This window comes from Mastigoproctus giganteus, chromosome 9, assembly GCF_048544385.1.
Source record: "Mastigoproctus giganteus isolate SK-2022 chromosome 9, ASM4854438v1, whole genome shotgun sequence".
NCBI lineage: Eukaryota > Metazoa > Arthropoda > Arachnida > Uropygi > Thelyphonidae > Mastigoproctus > Mastigoproctus giganteus.
The window spans coordinates 184842717-184864052 of record NC_143583.1 but is presented as its reverse complement, the minus strand read 5'-3'; the positions used below and the strand labels follow the sequence as shown (position 1 = coordinate 184864052).

The window sequence follows — 21336 nt, the reverse complement described above, 5'->3', positions numbered from 1 at the left end:
GGTTGAGAGGTGGCAAATCAAGTTTAACATTGACAAATGTAAAGTACTACACATGGGAAACAGCAACCCCAGAGCAACGTATCAACTCTGTGGTACTACACTGACAGTGGTAGAAAATGAAAGGGACTTGGGGGTGGTTGTGCAGGCAGATATGAAGTTCTCTGAGCAGTGCAGACGGGCTGCAAGAGTAGCACATGGAGTATTGTCAATGATATACAGGATTTTTTCCAGCAGGGATAAGGAGGTGATTATTCCATTGTATAAGGCAATGGTCAGGCCACACCTAGAGTACTGTATACAAGTCTGGAGGCCTCATTTCAAGAAGGATGTAGAGCTGCTGGAACGAGTACAGAGAAGGGCAACAAGATTAGTGAATGGAACAAAGGGGTGCTCTTACGAAGAAAGGCTTAAGTTTTGCAAATTACAGTGTCTGGAGACTAGGCACCAGCGAGGTGATCTGATAGAGGTGTATAAAGCCTTGAATGGTTTAAGCATGCTCAATGCTGATGGGATTCTTCCTCTAGCTCAGAAAAATCACCTGAGAGGGCATAAATTCAAATTGAGGAAAGACAGATGTAGGATAGACGCGCGGAAATTTGCCTTTAGCCAGAGGGTGGTTGGTTGGTGGAACAGACTTCCATCCCTTGTGGTGGAGGTTGATAGCCTTAATAAGTTTAAGGCTCAGCTGGTCAGGTATTTTGAACGAACAGAGGGGTGAAGTGGAAGTGGGTTTTTTTTTGGCTGATGTTAAACATCAAATGCCTCTACTAATGCTAATCTGATTCATCCCCTTCCTTCTAGAGTTTACATAAGTAAAGAACTCTTTGCTGTTTTTCTTTGCATCCCTTGCCAAGGATTTCTTGTAATCTGCCTTCGCCTGCCTAACCTCCTGTGTAACTTGGTTGCATATCAACTTGTTGATATGCAACCAAGTTGCATATCAACAAGTTGATAGGCTTGCATAGGCTTCTGTGTCATGTGTTAATTTTTAAGTATCCCATGCATTTTTCTTCTCTGCCATATGCCTCATTAGTTCATCTGACATCCATTTTGGCCTAAACCTTGAACAATATTTCTTAGTTGGTATGTAAAGCCTAGTAGCTTCCAAGATAAGTTCTTTGAATGCTTCCCATTTTGAATTTACTGTTGGTAACATCATCAATTGATCCCACTGTATAGAATTTAAATACTGTCTCAATCCATCGTAGTCGCCTTTACTTAAGCAATAACCCTTCCCTTTCCCCCTAATGGTAGTTACCTCTTTGAGTAAATCCCACTTCAGCACACTGTGATCACTGCCACCTAGTGGTTCATTTATCAGCAGATTCTTAATGCATGAAGAATCACTGCTGATAATCAAATCAAGAGTATTACTCCCTCTAGTTGCCTCCCGAACATGCTGATGTAGAAAACAATCATCCAATTAATCCACAAAAGCTCTGCTAGTGTGTGAGTGACCAGCCCCCAAATTCCAGTCAATATCTGAGAAATTAAAATCTCCCATTATAAGACTCTGATTTACTGGCCCACTCTATTTCCCTGTACAGTTTCTTATTATACTCATCAGAGTCATTAGGCCTATAGCACACTCCTACTCTCAATTTTGATCTCCCAATGTTTATGTCACACCAAACTGACTCAACACTGCACTGTCCAGCGATGTCAACTGGCTTCACTTCCTTGGTTTTTATGTGTTTCTTAACTAATAGCATAACCCCTCCCCCCTTCCTATCCTGTCTATCCTTTCTGTAGACGTTGTACTCCCCAAATTCCAGTTCTGCATCCCTTATATCTGTGTGACACCACGTCTCTGATATCCCAACAATATCTGCCTTTGATGTTTTGAGCAATACCTCAAATTCATCAAATTTATTTACTAAACTCCTAGCATTGGTGTACACGCAAGTATACCTGCACCTGTTTCTATTCTTAGCTACCCTAACACAACCCATGTGTTTACTTGTACCGCAATGGCTCCCAGCAGTCTCTGAAATATCATGCATCTTGTTTTTCAGTCTTCTGCTCATTCTAATAGAAGCAGCGCAAGAATCTCTTTCACCTCTGCCAGTGGCTACTGTCAATCTATTGGTCTTTGTCTCCACCCAAGCTAGCAGGTTTCCGACCCACCTAACACTGCCTCGATAGCATCAGCAAATATTCTTGCACCCTTTCTATTTAAGTGTATCCCATTCCTGTAGAAGCAATCTCTCCTGTTAACAAGTACAGTCCAGGCTGAAAAAAATTCTACCCCTTGAGCCTTGCACAATCTTTCCAGGGCCGAATTGATCGACAAGGCTCTCATCATATACTCCCTCCTATCGTGTCTGGGCAGAATTGCAGACACTTTCAAATTCAACCCTAATTCTCGGCTTTTGTTCAACAGTGACCTGTACTTGTTAAGTAATTTTGCCGGTCTCCTACTCTTAATATTATTAGTGACAACGTGTACAACTATATCACCTTTTGTGCCCTTGAAAGATGATATTCGCTCTACCACGTCATCAACCTTTGCCCCTGGCAGACATACCCTGGTCCTGTTCCACCTAACCTTTTTACAAAGCATGTTCCCCGTTTCCCTGCCAATAGTCACCAACAACTACTAGTTCCTTCGGGACCAGCGCATTCTGCCTTGGGGGTTGCCTCCGTGTCACGCGATGCCCAAGTACAAGCTCTGGCGTTGATGTGGGCGGCTGAGAGCTTGATGGGCCCTCAATTTAGTTTCTTCGAGGGCATCCACCCTGTCCTTCAAGCTCTCATATAGGCCTACAAAAACGCTGAGTTGTTGCCTGATATCGATACATTCCTTGCATCGCGCACACACAAAGACATCCCCCATGGCAGTATCATGTCCCGTACCCGATTGCTCTGCAAACATCAAGCAAACAGTGCATTTTATAAGGCTGTGAGTCAGAGGACAATTGCCCCCCTCAGTTCTTCTCTGAGCCACAGCACTTCCATTAGCTTGAGCCTTTTGCTTTGCTGCTCTGGTCTGAGTCATGATTCTATTAATTTATTAATTATAATTAATTATGTTGTGTTATTAATTATGTTAAATATAATTATAATATAATTCGGGTATGTTATAGGTAATTAGATCTGGAAAATTAGGAAAATGGCTGGGAGATGGCAAGTGATGTTTAACATTGACAAATGCAAGGTACCACATATGGGTAGCAAGCAGTAATCCCAAATTAACATAACAACTGTGTGGTACCACACTCAGGGCAGTGGAAAATGAAAAAGACTTGTGCAGTCAGATATGAAGTTCATATAGCAGTGCAGATGGGCTGCTAGAACAGCTGATGGGATTTTGTCAATCATATTCAGGAATTTTTCCAGCAAGGATAAGGAGGTAATTATTCTGCTGTATAAGACAATGGTTAGGTCACATCTTAACTACAGGTTTGCCAGCTTAAAAAAGAAGGATATGTACCTGTTGGAAAAAAGTGCAGAGAAGAGGAATGAGATTAATGAAGGGGAATAAAATTGCACTTTTACAAAGAAAGACCTGCATATTGCAGCATCTGAATAATAGGCACCCACAAGGAGATGTGATGAGGTGTTTAAGGCTCTAAATTGATTAAACAGGCTAAATGTTGATGGCATCCTTGCAATGAAACAATAAGGGGCACAAATTTGAAATCGAGGAATAGATGTGCAGAAATTTGCTTTCAGTCAGGAGGGTAGTTGATTATTGGAAGAAAATTCCATCTGGTTTTGTGGAAGTAGATAGTTTGAATAAATTTAGGGATGGATTAAAGAAATTATTTAAATGTGATAGACAGGTGATGTGTGGAAGCTTTTTTTTTTTTTTGCTGATGCTGTATCAGTTTGCTTTCTTGCATCATTTTTCTAACACTAACGTTGAATAGGTCACTGAGCAAATGGCGACTGTGTCAGTGTTTAACTCAATTAAAGAAATTAGGATGTACAATTTTATATATATTTAGTTAGAGGACTATTTGCAAGGAGTAGAATGGCTGGGATAGATACATTTGGTTTTTATCCCAAGCATTCTCCTACTGGAATTATACATCCCCCACTTGAAATAAATGAAGGTTTCATTAGTAAACATTTTATAGTTGTCATTTGTTTCTTGCTGATTACTGGAGCATTTTTCTTTATTCATATGTGCCTCTAAATGAAAGTAAATTTAGATCAGGTTTCATTTGACATGTTGGTAGGTAAATTTAGAGCTATGTGTAGGATTTTAAATACATTCTTAAAATTGACTAGTTAAATGAGTGGAGATAAGAAGCCTCTGTGTTCAATTTATTCTTATTATATTTTTGTTTCATATTAACATCAAAATATTCAAATTATTTGTTCTTTCTATTCTAAAATCTTGTATTGTAAAGTGAAAGCTCCTTTCACTAGCATTTGTGTTAGCATAAATGTTTCTCAACTTTTCAAAATATCTTGTGATCCATCTGAAATACTTAGGTGAAATTGTTAGAATAAATTGATGAATTTCCTCTTTTTGTTTATTTTATTTTATTATTTTTTTTTTTTAGGTATACATTTTGTGTCCAGTCTGTGATGTAGAATTTAAAATGTAGAAAATCTCAGTTCTAAATTTTTGGTAGGTATAAAATTCAAATGAGCTGTAATTTTCAAATAAGTAGTTTTGGTTTCTGATGTGTGAAGATTTTAGTACTTAGTTTTGTTTATTTATTTATTTTTTTTTTTTAATAAAAACACCAAACACTCCAAGTAATAAAACCTCTCAGAGTACTTAGTACCATGCATGGATTAAAGGTTGAAAAGACAGAAGATACTTGTTAGTATTACACTTGAATTTCAATCTTGAGAACATACATTCAACAGAAAGTTGTACCGTAGAACAGATAAATGAGGAAAAATTAATTCTGTTCATTTAGAGTTGGATCATGAAAGGATGTTTGCTAGTTGCAGCACAGGTTCACACAGATATGAAAGAGAGGAGTAGAATTAGAGACCAAATCAGAAGGATGGTGCTTATGGAAGTATCTATAGAAAAGGCATGCAACAAAAATCAAGCATCTGTGGGACAGCGAGTGGAAGGACTTCATAAGATGTGGGCCATAAACTAATGTGAATTCCCTCTTTTGAATTGAGTCCAGATGCTTGAGAGGTCTTAGTTGACACCATTCCAGCTATGGGAACAGGAACAGTATTCCATGATAGAGTAGATCTGAAATTTGTAGAGTCATTAAATGTTTAGAATGAAAGTAACACTGACAGTAATATTCTTGATCTGATTATCAGCAATGATTCTTCATGCAATAAGAATTTGCAGATAAAAGAACCACTAGGTGGCAGTGATAACAGTGCATTTATATGGGATTTACTTAAAGATGTAAGAACCATCAAGGTTAAAAGGAAGGGTTTTTTGCTTTCATAAAGGAGACTACAGTGGTGTCAGACAGTTTTTAAATTGTATACAATGTGGCCAACAACAAATTCGAAATGAGAAACATTCAGGGAAATAATCAATAGAATTTCCCTGAATGGGAAATTCTATTAGGCTACTAGGCTTTTCATACCAATAAAGAATACCATTCAAGGCATCCACCATTCCAAAGAAATGTCATTCATATGACATCTACCTACATGGATGTCATATGATCTTATGAGACATGTGGAAGAAAATTAAAATGCATGGGATATATATAAACTATCAGCCGGTATAGAAGCCTATTGCAGATATAAACTAGTGTGCAATCAAGTCACAAAGGAGGTTAGGCAAACCAATGCAGATTATGAGAAATCTTTGGCAAAGGATGTAAAGAAAAATAGCAAAGACTTCTTTACTTAAGTAAACACTAGAAGGAAGGGGATGAATCACGTTGGTCTCCTTGATGCCAATAGTTGATGACCTGCTCACGTTTGCTGAAAAACTGAATTTAGTATTTTACATCTACATTCGCACGTGAGGAATTCTTTAGGCAAGTGGATTCCAGAAGTTTATCAAAGTGTAACAGGGAGCTAAATAATTTTGTAATAATTGAGAGGAATGTGGAAAAAATTGTTGAAGTTAAGCATAAGAAAGGCACCTGGAGCGGATGGGACTATCCAATTATATTAAGGGCTACAGCAAAGGAGGTAAGCAAACCCTTAGCTGTAATTATGAGAGCATTTTTGGATTGGGGGGGGGGGGGTAGTCCCTGCAGACCAGAGATGTGCAAATGCCCCAATTTGCAAAGGGGGAATCAAAGGGTAACACAGTAAATTACAGGGGGGGTAGTCCCTGCAGACCAGAGATGTGCAAATGCCCCAATTTGCAAAGGGGAGAATCAAAGGGTCACACGAGTAAATTACAGTTCTGTTATCTTAACTTCTATTTCAAGGAAAATAATGGAGTCACTCGTAAAAGAAGTAATGCAGGATCATCTAGACAAGGGCGCAATTTTATTTCAAACCTAGCATGAGTTTGTTAAGGGGAAATCTTGTTTGGCCAAGTTGATTACTTGGTCAAACAAGAGATAATTTTGATATTATATACTTGGATTTCAGGAAAGCTTTTGATACTGTTGCACATGAAAACTGATGTACAAATTGGAGCAATGTGTCATTAAGGATAAGTTATTGCTATAGATAAAGGGATGATTGAGTGGCAGAAGACAGTGCTAATCAGTAGGTGTTGCTCTTCATGGACTAAGTGGAGTCTTGCAGGTTTCTGTGTTGGGCTCATTGCTGTGTTCTATATTTATGAATGATATTGATGAAGGCATATCAGTCTTAAAGTCCAAGTATGCAGTTGATATGAAGATTGAAAGGGTGCTTAATGACAATATGCTATTGCAACAGTATCTAGAAAAGTTAGACAGATGGGCTGAAAAATGGCATTTGAAATTTAACATTGATAGAGTACTGTATATGGGTAGCAGTAACCCCAGAGTAACGTATCAACTGTGCGGTACAACACTCAGGGTAGTAGAGAATGAAAAAGAACATTGGGTAATTGTGCAGTCAGATATGAAGTTTTCTGGCAGCCAAATAGGCTGCCAGAGCAGCTCAAGAGGTCTTGTCAATGATATACAATAATTGCTAGCCAGGATAATGAGATGATTATCCCATTATATTAGGCAATTGTCAGGCCACATCTTGAGTATTGCATGCAGGTTCAGAGACCTCATTTTAGGAAGGATGTAGAGCTGATGGAATGGGTAATGAGACTGGTGACAGGAACAAAGGTTTACTTTTACCAAGAAAGCTTCAGTTTTGCAAATTGCAGTGTCTGGAGACTAGACACCTGTGAGGTGATCTGATTAAGGTGTTTAAGGCTTTGAATTGGTTGAGCAGCAAACTCAGTGTTGATGAGATTCTTCCTCTTGCTTAGACTATGCACATGAGTGGACATAAAATTCAAATTGACAAAGGATGGTTACAGATTAGATGTGTGGAAGTTTGCCTTCAGCCAGTGGGCAGTTGATTGCCACAAAATGCCTCCATCCGTTGTAGTTGAAGTGGATAATTTGAATAAATTCAAGGAAGAACCGGAAAAGCAATAGGAAGGAATGGATGGGGGAAGTGGGAAATTTATTATTTTATTTTTGTTTGATGTTATATAAACTTGCATTCTTATCATTTGCCACTACTAATACTAATATAGCAAAAGTGCAGAAATGAAATGCTCCCAGTTTTTGATAGGTTTGCTTTTTGCTCATTTTTTCTAATTATGTATGATTGCTATTTAATTCTATTATTATTTACTATGTAGTTCTATTACTGCAGGATTTCAGGCATGTTTGGGTTTATTTTATTTTTTTATTTCTTTTAATTTCGTTTAGTTTAGGATTTAGAATTTCAAAGTTCATAATGTATTGCCGAAAAGGTTCTAAGTTATGAATAGCTATCATTCTTCCACTATTTTCCTTTGTTTTTTTTTGATTTTATTTCATATTGGTTTTTTTTTTTTTTTTTTTTTTTTTTTAATTTGACATCTGAACCTTTCTAAACTTAGTGTATCATTCATAAGTTACCTTTAAAACCAAAAAGACTGGGTCTTCATCTCTACATGATAAATTCATTAAATTTTCAGATATTTTCGTTAGTTGAATAGGTGTGCCTTTTCAGTTGGGAGGTATATTTAAAGCAAGTCTAATATAATTCATTGGCTTTTTTTTCCTGGAACCATAAGAGAAGGGTTTGTTTAGAAGAGTAGATAATGATGGATGACACACCTTGTAATTATTGGTGAGGTATTTAAATTTGGTTAGAAAATTAACAGAAAAAAAATATATTTACGTTTCACTGTTTCATATATTTTGAGTGTTGAATCCAAATGATGTTATTGATTTTCTCTATAGTATTTTGTTAGAAATTGAAAGTTTTATGTTTTTTGACATTTATATAGTTACATATGAGGGATGATCAAGTTACTCTACTGCTAATATTGAAATAATTAGTTTCAGGTTCTTTTGAAATATATAGTATGTATCTTCTCCCCCCCCCCACTTCAGTTTGACAATTGCCACAAAAGCTTTGATTTTATGCACTATTCTATCCTTTTTAATATTAATATATAGTCAAAACTGTCTCACCTAAAATAAAATAAAATATTAAAATAAAATAAATAAAATATTTATTAGATTTAGAAAACTAAAAAATAACAAATAGAGATTTTAGACACGACACTGGGAAGACAGACTGTCTTAATTTTCCTAGTGCAATCAAAGATTTTGAAGAAGAGAACATAATGTATAATTATATTAAATTCTCTTTGTTATTGTTTAGGTTTTCCAAATTTAATATTGTTGTTGTTATTTGGTTTTTAGGCGCATTAGCAACTAAGGCCATATTTCTCCGGGGATATGCAGTGGTCATTCCCTGACCTTTCCTCATCCTCTGTATTTGGTGGTAACGGGCTCAAATCCCGGTCTAATCAACAAGCATGTGCTATGCACTGCTGCTCCTGGCTACAGAGGCGCCCCAAATTTAATAAATATAAATTACTTACTCGTAGTGAAGTATTTCTGTTGTTATGCTTAGTGAATCTACATTATTCATCATACCCTTCAGTTTTTGATTACATACGTTTCTGAAAACTGGATTGAGAATGGGATGTAGTGTTCATGAATGCATTACTTAATGCATAAAGTACTGTCCTATTGTGGGATTTATTTTGTAAAATAATCAAAGTACAAATTAAAATTAAAGTATCCCTATGTAGAGGATTCTGGAGGAGTGAGTTCAAAGGCTTGTACTGAAGAGAAATTTGGATAACAGGTACAATAAAGAATGTGCTCGCCATTTATTGGAAAAAAAAAAATAGTTACAAAATTTGTCACTGTATGGTGTGTAACTATCTTAGTTACAATTATGGTGCTGTGGCAATAATCGTAGGTTATTGCCACAGCGCCACTAGTCAGTTCTACTGTACTGTATAAAAGCAAAGCAGTCTCTTCAAAATCATACAGTAGATGTGTGCCTGCACTACAGCAGCAATGCCAACGTTGCAGGAAAAGGCGCTATTAGTGAAGCTGTACTTCAGAACAGACAATGCAGCTGCAGCTACAAGAGAATTCGGCGTCAGAAGCACATAAGGTGTGGACCTATGACTTTGTGCTGTCCGCAAAATGATTGCGAAATTTGAAGCGACAGGACATCTCGGTGTTCAACCAGGTAGAGGTCGAAAATGAGTGGACTCCTCTCATGTTGAAGAAGTGGCTATGGCTGTCGTGAATTTATCAAGTCAATCTCTATGTGGTAGCACAAGTGTGCCAGCTGTTTCTTGTGAAGTGGACATGCCATATTCCACTGTAAGGCTAGTAATGCGTCAGATGTTGCGGTACTATGCTTACAAGATGCACATGCTAAAGCATGGTGATGCAGATATTCGTTTCACATACGCACTTCAGTTTCTGGCACGAATGACAGTGGATATCACTTGGCCATGGAACAATGAAGCCCACGTCTGCTTAAATGGAAAAGTGAATACGCACAACTGTTGCATTTGAGCAACAGAAGACCCTCAAGTTATCCAAGAGGTCCAGTTGCATTCTCCAAAAGTGACAGTGTGGTGTGGATTTACGGCCACATTCATGTTTGGGCCATATTTTTTTGAACAGGTAACACTGACTAGACCCCACACCTGTTCCATCACTGGACAGAAATATTATGAAATGATGGCAAATTTCACAACACCAGGGCTGCAACAACGTGGGTGCCTTCAGGATACCAAATTCATGCAATATGGTGTGCCACATCCACATGTTGTGTCCAAAGATTGCTAAGGCAACACTTTACAGATGAACGGGTCATCAACCATTGTTTCCAGACATCTTGGCCACCCTGATCACCGGACCTCACCCCATGCAACTTCTGGTTGTGGGGTTTTTTTTTGAAGAACCAGATGTATCGGGAAGGATGTCAAACTCTGGCAGATCTGAAGGACAGCATTTAGACGTCATGTGCTGGCTATTCCAGTTGACATGTTATGTTGTAGAAAATGCTGTTCTTCGAATGGAAACTGTTGTTGACCAAACTGGAGGACACATTGAACAATTGTAGTGCTGTTCAAGTGATTTGCATTGCAACTGTGCCACATAGTTAGTGACAAATTTTGTAACTAATTTTTTTTTTCCAATAAATGGCGAGCGCATTCTTTATTGTACCTGTTGTCCAAATTTATCTTCAGTACGAGCCTTAGAACTCGCTGCAGAGCCCTCTACATAGGGATACTTTAATTTTAATAACCGTGTGTATCAATTTTTTCTTACTATTTTTAAGTAATTAGGGTTACTGAATACAATTAAATTCTTTCACAGTTAGACTTACACAACAGTTGGCGCACGATAGCCTTAGATGCTGATGCGCCATTAAACTTCCAATAACCAACTTACACAACAGTAGTTAATATTAATCAGATTATTGCTGTAATATATAAACCAAGTATAATAATTAGTAGTAAAATGGCATAATGATGCAATGAAGTAAGCTTATTCTGGACATTCCAAAAAATAATATGTAATTTTAGTGGTTCCGTTATAAGCAACAAAAATTTCAAATCGTTGTTATCTTATCTTAAATCGAGGAAAATAGCTATAGAAGTTGATTTTTCAGTACAGGGAGGTTTTGAAAGTGTCATTGCTTAATTTTTATAATTTTCAAAAGACTAAATCACATAATCAAATAATTTTTTTTTTTTTTTTTTTTTTCAGGAATTTATTTTTCTATAAGACTTGAAGCATATATTGAAATCCTAAAAAGAAACAGATATAATGGAAAATCAAGCAAGAGGAGCTGAAACGATTTCAGATATTCAGAATTATTTAGCTTCATTTAATAAAGAAATTCAGGATGGTTCTGCCCCTACTGGACATACAGAGGATGGAGCAGGAGATTCTCAACGACACCCAGCACCTGGCACATATTATGTTCAGGCACAGGAAGGTTATCAATATCCAGAACAAAATCAGGTAAAAGTTGCAGTAACAAACTGCATCATTGTGGAAGTTTGAAATAGTTGAGAAACATTTTATTTTAGGAAAATGTTTCTAATGGTTTTGTTAGTAGTTTTGTTCAGTATTCCAGAGGGATTTTCAACATACATGATTAAACTTTGATAAAAATGCTGTGTGATACTTGATGTTACTTTCATAACTGCTTTAGTGACAGAATTGTCCAGCTTTTTGACTGAGCAGTAAGACAGTCTTGAAAAGTGAAAGTATGTATTAGCACACGCTTTCACTTTGCAGCAAGGAATGGTTGCCATTTAAGTAGTTTTATCGAAATTTGTTCAGGTACAGTCAATTCTGCTATAATCTCCATTTCTTAAAAATCTCCGTGATGATATTTTGTGCATTAAAAAAAAAAAAAAAAAAAATGTTCGGTGTAGTAACTAAAACATTAAAAAAAGTTAAAACCAAATAAAATTGCTAACACAGGTTTAAACATCTTAAATTTCTAATAAATAAATAAATATTAGAGTAAGTATAGCACTGTAATATATACATACTAATTGATATTTTTGTTCACTGACTTTTTTTTTTTTTTTTGGATTGTAAAATTTAAAACAGTAAAAAAGATAAGCAATCAATAATGATGAACACAGCTTGCACAAGTGAGATCTGGAGTAGCAAGTTTACTAAGCTAAAAAATAGGAATGAAGAGAAGATTCTGAAAATTTATTTAAGTTTTTTATATGATTGAAGATTTCATTGAAGGGGAAAAATATTTCACCATAATAACGTAAAACCCCACAGAATTCCAGCTGTCAGTATTATCACAAATACAATGAGATCGGGTTTACTACCCGTTTTATAATAGATTGCCCTAACGGAAAAGCCCGATAAACTGGGAACTGCAAATTGTTTTTATTATTTTATTGTAGTGACCTCCAGAAATATGCTCCTCTGCTCACACCTCATGAAATTTCTGTTCGAAGAGAAAAATGAGCTCCTGAAAACATTAGTAGGCTTACAATATCACCTATTACCTTGTGAATACAGTGAATGACAACAGTGTGTCTCCGACCAACACAACTACAGTGAATGGGAAATATAGCTCTCACACATTTGACATTTTATAAGCTTTGTAAATTTGTATGTATTGCTGCACAAGCCACTACGTTCAGCTTGGTGCTGGGTTTTGCATTCACCTGGTGTTACTCGCAGACGAAATCGCACATGAGCCAATGTGAAAATCGCATTGCCAAAATGCATGTTATAGCAGAACTGACTGTATGTGGGTTTACTTCCTGGAATCTTGGTCAAATTTTCATATACATTACATTGATTGTGTATTAATTTTTTAAGAAAGACGTTTTGACCTGGAAGGATTCCAACAGGTCAAAACGTCTACAGGTCAAAAGGTGGAATTCTTTTACATTAAAAGAATTCCACGTGAGCAAAAATGATGAATAGAGGACTAAAACTAGTGATTGTGGTCTAATTATCATAATAAAAATGTAGTTGTCAAAATGAAATGCTCTAAACAAACCAATATCTATTCATTTTATACTGAAAGTTAATTATATGTTATTTACTAAAAGTTAATTAATTGAATAACAAATATGTACTGTGATAATCAATAAAAAAAAAAAAAAAAAAAAAAAAAAACAGTTATAGAGAATTTTATTTTTCCAAATTATTAAAACTGGCTACACCTGGCTGACCTCTGTAAAGTGGATCTTTCTTGTGACCCGGTGATATTACTGTACTAAATAGTAAAATTTTAAATGTTTAGAAAGTCTTTTCCACTCCTCTAATGCTGACGTCAACAGAATGCTGTTGTTTCCTACTTAATATCAGTGGCAAACTTTCTATTTTTTTTCCTGTGATTTCACACTAGAGAAAGGATTAACATCAAATTTCATAACAGGTAATAGCAAATTGTATTATCTGTTAAACAATTTGCATTTACTTCTATTAATGTTGTTTTGTTAATCAAAAATTATTCAAACAAAATTAGCCACAAAGTGTTCCATCCCTTAACTTTTCAATAATTTTCTGCCTATCACTAATACAGTAAAATTCCAATTATTTGAAATTGTCATTATTTGAAAACATCTTTTTTTTTTTTTTTTTTTTGCTTTTATTTTTTACCCTAATTTTACACAAAGAAATTCAAACATTTAATATTTAACTAAGAAGCAAAACTATCACATGGATATAATAAAATGATGATTTCTTATGGAAATTGTCTATGAAGTAATGAAGAGTAAACTTCATCCATTTCTTTTGTAAGTTACCAACCACAACTATATGATGCATAAAATCTTTACTACAAAAAAAGTTACTTTCCCTTCATATAAATTAATTTGTATATTTTATTATATTTTTCAGCAGAATTTTTGGAAATCGTATCAGTGTGGTTGGTGTTATATAGAAGTGGCTTGGATACAGCCTACTTAGTTCTTTTTTCACATACTTAGTTTATATATGTGTGTGTGATTATATTTTTATGTAAATGTTGTGTATTATAGGTAAAAGTCATTGTCTGGCTGTTTCGCTCTGTCCATACAGCCAGTCACAGATAGACAAGTAGTTTCATGCAAATTACTTATACAAAACCCTCACAAATAACACACTTATATATATATATATTTTATATATGTACAATAAACCAGATGAAATAGCGGAAAGATAAAAATAAACTGGATATGGCAAATGCACCAAAGCAGCAGCAATGGATGCAGACGTATATTGTAATAAATATGACATAAAAATAAAGATGGCAGTGCAAATCACAGGGAAAGCCAAAGGCAAGAAAGAAAAAAAAAAAAAAAAAGAAATAGCCAAAATATGAGAAAAATTAAAGAAATAAAAGGTTGTAACCTGTAAAATAAAAATTAAATTAAATTAAATTATATCAATGTCAAATGAAGGTAACAGTAGCTTCATTTGACATTCTGATATAATTTAATTTATATTTTACAGGTTACAACCTTTTATTTCTTTAATTTTTCTCATATTTTGGCTATCTTCTTTTTTTTTTTTTTTTTTTTTTTTTTTCGCCTTTGGCTTTCCGTGTGACTTGCACTACCATCTTTATTTTTATCTGTCATATTTATTACAATATATATATATATACACATATATATATAATTATATTAGTGATAAAAAAGGAAAGAAAAAAAGTTAAAAAGACAATAACTAATATTTATGGGTCAATGCAGTTGCAAGAAATCATGCAATACACCCATAATGTCTATAGAATATTATTAGAAAAAGTAAATCAATCCAATAATAATACCATCAGGGACCTAAGAAAACGCAAAAAAAAAAAAAAAAAAAAAAACCCTATTATTATCGCTTTTTACCGACAATCTAGATGACTTCAGCTGGGGCCAACCACCCAGAATGAAGGCAAAAAACGACAAGAGGTTCTCTGTTTCTGTGATGATCAATATATGCTAAGTAATTTAAATCTAAGCCAAATATAAATCAGTATAGGTCAAATATAAATCGAATATAAATAAATCAAATGATGATAAAAGTTAAGAAAAATTTTGAAATGTTAGAATCAAAGGTAAGAAATATAAGTAAAATATAAATGTAAGCATATATTAATCATCGTTGACCCGACAGAGAACGTAATTTAATGATTAAAATAAGATTAAATATATAATACATACTACATTTGACCGTATCTAGGACATAATGTAATAGTCGTCAAAATAATGTGGTGCCCCCTATGTGATGGATATGGTAAAAATAAATAATTAAATTACCGCAAAGAGAAACATGCAGATAGTAAGAAGAAAACCTAAAGGAGTAGGATATATATATATATATATACTGTATATTGTATAGATACTGTATATCAAATATACAGTATGCACTGTATAATAATATCAAAAATAAATTAATTTAAATTAATAAAATAATATAAAAACTAACTTAGTTTTTATATATTTTAAAGATTTTATTTTATTTTATTTGTAAGATAAACTAAGAAAAAAGCAATTAACAGAAATGAAAAGATTGTACGGTATATATTTTGATATATGCAATATTTTAGTATCGCAGTAAAAAGAACTACAATCTTAATATAAAAGGAGACATACAAATCATTAACTTTATAATAAATTAATCTAATTTAAAGAAAGAGTCCAGTGTTTTGCACAGTTTTTGTCCTACATGCATTTTTAACTACAGCCCATTATCAAATGTAATAGTTTTTCTTTATCAACATTACTGCAGGCCTTTCTCTATTATGTTCAATGCATTTTGGGCACCTTTTTTTAGACAGTGTGTGTGTGCGTGCGCTTCTTCACTTTCACTGTCAGTAACAAAAACAACATTGTTTTGTTTGGTGCTTAGCAGCTCTTCTGGTATTGGCATTGCAGTGGTAGCAACTTCATCATCCATCTTCATAAACTCGTCAAATTTGCCAACAAAATCCATATACTCCTTCAAATTCCTCCATTCCTCAATGTTGCTATCACATTTGTCTGCTGGACCATGTTTTTTGATGATATTCTCTCCAAAGCCACTCTTTCTGAAGCAGTCGATTATTACACTTGATGCAATACTGTCCCAAGCAATAACAAGATTGCAGATAGCATCCAAGACATTCCAATTTGGCTGCAAATTGTTCCCTCATATATTGCAGATCAAGTACCTTATCAGGTGGGCTCTGTATGCTCTCTTGAGGTTATAAATAATGCCTTGATCCATTAAGTGTCTTAATTGTCAACTTAAGTGTCTCAGCAGAATATGCTGTACAATGATCTAGAATGATCAAATGTTCCTTTTTTCTTAAGTCATTCTTCTGTCCACTTTTGACAACCAAGACTGAAAAATTTTGACCGTAAGCCAAGCACTCCTATTGCTTTCATAATCACAGGGAAGTTGGTTAACTGCTTTAAAACATCTTGGCTTGAAAAACTTGCCAATCACAAGTAGTTATAATTTTGTGTTGCCATCTGAATTGCAGCATAACAGAACAGCGAGTCTGTTTACTAAATTTTCCACCATGACAAGACTCCTCGAACAGCAAATGTTTTGTTTAGCAGCAAATTATAAAATAAACCTGTCTCATCAAGATTAAAAATATCATTTGCTTCATATTTTTCAAGAATGGACCGTACAGAACATAACCAGTGTGTAGCCCTTTCTTTGTTGGCTAATCCAAACTCACCGCAAACATTTTGCGAAACCAAGTTATTCCTGTCTTTAAATCTTTGGAGCCAGCCACTGCTGCATTTGAAGTTGTTAATTCTATGTTGCTGAGCTAGATAATTTGCCTTTTCTTGCAAAATCAGACCTGATATTGGCAAATTAGATGCATGCATTTGTTGATACCACTCAAAATGTTTTGTTTCAAGCTCCTCTTGTTTTGCACCACGAATTCGTTTCCTATTTTTCATCGCTGCTCCAGTGTCACACACTTCGTCTTTTTGGTGTTTTCAGTATTGTAGGTAAAGGGATGTTGTATTCCTTTGCAATGTCTGTTTTACTTCCTTCCATCTTATCAGCCTCTTATATAATTTTTAGTTTAACTTCCAGGCTTAATTCTGTCCGTTTACGTTTTGTTGCCATAACACTGCTAGATAAGATTTAATATAAACAAATTTTAAATTACAGTAATTTAAAGACAAGTTCCAAAAAAGACATCAACTCAGATAAAATGGCACAAAAAATAGATTGCTGTATACAGTAACAAAAGACTCTCTGATCTGGGGTAACAATTGCAACTGACATTATTGCCATGGAGAGCGAGGGAGTGCATGAAAATAACTTAGAAAAACTTTTTATTCTTTTGTTAATTTAACAACTCATCCTTCAGAAAGATGTTTTTCAGAGTGCACTTGACATTGAAACTACCATAAATTGCTTTTGTTTACACAAAACTAATTTCTATCAAGTCACGCCATCCTTTGGGAAGTGGGGAGGCAGGTGGCCAGGGGCAATAATATGACAGCTCTGCCAAGATTTCTATTAAACTTACAAAATGACAATATTTATTTTTCACTGGGTGAAAAAGAACTTTGTAATACATATTAACTGAATTTTATAATAAACGAATATATTTACATAGAAAAGCTTATCGTTTTGCACGGGAAATGGTATATGCTTCCTATAAACGAGTACTTTGTATAAAACGAATTTTCTATTAACGAGATTTTACTGTATATCTAAATTATTTAGTAGTTTTGAGTGAAATTTTAAAATATACTAAGCCTTAGTATATTCGAAAGTGAATGGGGTAAACTTTTGCAGTGTGCTCCATTTCAGGACAATTCTGATTTTTAAATCTGACCTTAAATCTGGCTCGAACCACGCTCTAATCAAGAAGTGCGTGCTACGCACTGCTGCTCCTGGCTATGGAGGCACTGACCTTGTTTGAAGGTGAAAATGTATGGCTGCAGTTTTGAGTGTTTCTCACCTTGTTTTTGTTTTGATTCCTTTAGGATTTTTTAATTGTATTTTTTCATCTCTTTTAATATGCTTTTAAGCTTTAACTATTAACTGGAGGTATCAGAAATGAATTAGCATTAGTAGAAGCATTTGATGCAAAAAAACAAGCTTATGCAGCATCAGGCAAAAAAAAAAAAAAAAAACCCACTTCCACTTCACCCCTCTGTTCGTTCGTAATACCTGTTCAGCTGAGCCTTAAACTTATTTAGGCTATCAACTTCCACGACAAGGGATGGAAGTCTGTTCCACCAACCAACCACCCGTTGGCTAAAGACAAATTTCCGCACGTCTGTCCTACATCTGTCTTTCCTCAATTTGAATTTATGCCCTCTCAGGTGATTATTCTGAGCAAGAGGAAGAATCCCATCAGCATTGAGCATGCTCAAACCATTCAAGGCTTTATACACCTCTATCAGATCACCTCGCCGGTGACTAGTCTCCAGACACTGTAATTTGCAAAACTTAAGCCTTTCTTCGTAAGAAGCCTTTCTTTGTTCCATTCACTAATCTTGTTGCCGTTCTCTGTACTCGTTCCAGCAGCTCTACATCCTTCTTGAAATGAGGCCTCCAGACCTGTATACTGTACTCTAGGTGTGGCCTGACCATTGCCTTATACAAGGGAATAATCACTTCCTTATCCCAGCTAGAAAAATTCCTATATATCATTGACAACACACCATGAGCTACTCTTGCAGCCCGTCTGCACTGCTCAGAGAACTTCATATCTGCCTGCACAACCACCCCCAAGTCCCTTTCATTCTCTACCACTGTCAGTGTAGTACTACAGAGTTGATACGTTGCTCTAGGGTTGCTGTTTCCCATATATAGTACTTTACATTTGTCAAGGTTAAACTTCATTTGCCACCTCTCAGCCCATCTGCTCAACCTTTCCAGATCCTGTTGCAGCAGCATACTGTCAGTAGTGTCCTTGACAACCCTGCCAACCTTCGTATCATCTGCAAACTTGGACATTAAGCTTGATATACCATAATCAATATCATTTATAAATATAGAAAGCAATAATGGACCCAACACTGAACCCTGAGGGACTCCACTAATAACATTAGTCCACGATGAGCAGTGTCCATTGATCACCACTCTCTGTCTTCTCCCCCTCTACCACCCCTTTATCCATAGCAGCAATTTGCCTCCAATGCCACACTGGTCCACTTTGTGCCGCAGTCTTCCATGTGCAACAGTATCAAAAGCCTTTCTAAGATCCAAGTATATAATATCAAAGTTATTCCTTGCATCCAGTTCTTTTGTGACTGCATCATAGTATCCAATCAAATTGGTCAGGCAAGACTTCCTCTTAACAAAACCATGCTGTGTCCGAACTATAAGTGAAGTCTTGTCTAGATGATCCTGCAGTGTTTCTTTAACCAGTGCCTCCATTAATTTTCCTGGAACAGAAGTTAAACTCACAGGTCTATAATTATTGTGTCAGCCTTTGATCCTCCTTTGTGAATTGGGGTCACATTTGCACATCTATAGTCTGTGGGTACCTCCCCTGAGTCCAAGGAAGCTCTCATAATTATGGCTAAGGGTTTGCTTACTTCCTTTGCTGCCTCCTTTAATATAACTGGATAGATCCCATCCACCCCAGGTGCCTATCTTGTGTTTATCTTTAACAATTTCTCCTCCACTTCACTCCCAGTTATTACAAGATTCTCTAGCTTACTGCCAGAGTTGAATACACCTCTGGCATCCCCCTCGCTGAATAACTCCTCATGTGTGAATGTCGATGCAAAATATTCATTTAGTTTGTTAGCTACCTGAGCAGGATCATCAGTTGACCCATCGATATCAAGTGGACCAATCTGATTCATCCCCTTCCTTCTAGAGTTTACATAAGTAAAGAACTCTTTCCTGTTTTTCTTTGCATCCCTTGCTAAAGATTTCTCGTAATGTCTTCGCCTGCCTAACCTCCTTTGTAACTTGGTTACAGATCAACTTGTATCTATCATAGGCTTCTGTGTCACGTGTTAATTTGTATGTATCCATGCATTTTTCTTCTCTGCCATGTATCTCATTAGTTCATCTGACATCCATTTAGGCCTAAACCTTGAACAATATTTCTTAGTTGGTATGTAAAGCCTAGTAGCTTCCAAGATAAGTTCTTTGAATGCTTCCCATTTTGAGTTTGCTGTTGGTAACATCATCAGTTGGTCCCACTGTATAGAATTTAAATACTGTCTCAGTCCATCGTAGTCACCTTTATGAAAGCAATAACCCTTCCCTTTACCCCTAATGGTAGTTACCTCTTTGAGTAAATCCCACTTCAGCACACTGTGATCACTGCCACCTAGTGGTTCATTTATCTGCAGATTCTTAATGCATGAAGAATCACTGCTGATAATCAAATCAAGAGTATTACTCCCTCTAGTTGCCTCCCGAACATGCTGATGTAGAAAACAATCATCCAATAAATCCACAAAAGGCTTGCTAGTGTGTGAATGACCAGCCCCCAAATTCCAGTCAATATCTGGGAAATTAAAATTCCCCCATTATAAGACTCTGATTTACTGGCCCACTCTATTTCCCTGTACAGTTTCTTATTATACTCATCAGAGTCATTAGGCCTATAGCACACTCCTACTCTCAATTTTGATCTCCCAGTACTTATGTCACACCAAACTGACTCGACACTACACTGTCCAGCGATGTCGACTGGCTTCACTTCCTTGGATTTTATGTGTTTCTTAACTAATAGCATAACCCCTCCTCCCTTCCTATCCTGTCTATCCTTTCTGTAGACTTTGTACTCCCCAAATTCCAGTTCTGCATTCCTTATATCTGTGTGACACCACGTCTCTGATATCCCAACAATATCCGCCTTTGATGCTTTGAGCAATACCTCAAATTCATCAAATTTATTTACCAAACTCCTAGCATTGATGTACACACAAGTATACATGCACCTGTTTCTATTCTTAGCTACCCTAACACAGCCCATGTGTTTGCTTGTACCGCAATGACTCCCAGCGGTCTCTGAAATATCCTGCATCTTGTTTTTCAGGCTTCTGCTCATTCCAATAGAAGCAGTGCAAGAATCTCTTTCACCTCTGCTAGTGGCTACTGTTAATCCATTAGTCTTTGTCTCCCCCGAAGCTAGCAGTTTTCCGATCCACCTAACACTGCCTCGATAGCATCAGCAAATATTCTTGCACCTTTTCTATTTAAATGTATCCCATCCCTGTAGAAGCAGTCTCTCCTGTTAACAAGTACAGTCCAGGCTGAAAAAAATTCTACCCCTTGAGCCTTGCACAATCTTTCCAGGGCCGAATTGATTGACAAGGCTCTCATCATATACTCCCTCATATCATGTCTGGGAAGAATTGCAGACACTTTCAAATTCAACCCTAATTCACGGCTCTTTTTGAACAGTGACCTGTACTTGTTAGTAATTCTGCCGGTCACCTACTCTTGATATCATTAGTGCCAACGTGTACAACTATATCACCTTTTGTGCCCTTAAAAGATGATA

At 35.8% G+C, this 21336-nt stretch overlaps 1 protein-coding gene across 1 annotated transcript in view; it reads left to right on the top strand.

The window, feature by feature from the left end:
- LOC150080937 (uncharacterized) overlaps positions 1-21336 on the top strand; it is a 227163-nt gene that overhangs the window by 59303 nt on the left and 146524 nt on the right. The window contains exons 2-3 of the mRNA XM_090380618.1: positions 4515-4582; positions 11145-11402. Coding sequence (XP_090236744.1) covers positions 11205-11402 — 198 coding nt within the window. The 5' untranslated portion in view covers positions 4515-4582; positions 11145-11204. The remainder of the gene's footprint in view (positions 1-4514; positions 4583-11144; positions 11403-21336) is intronic.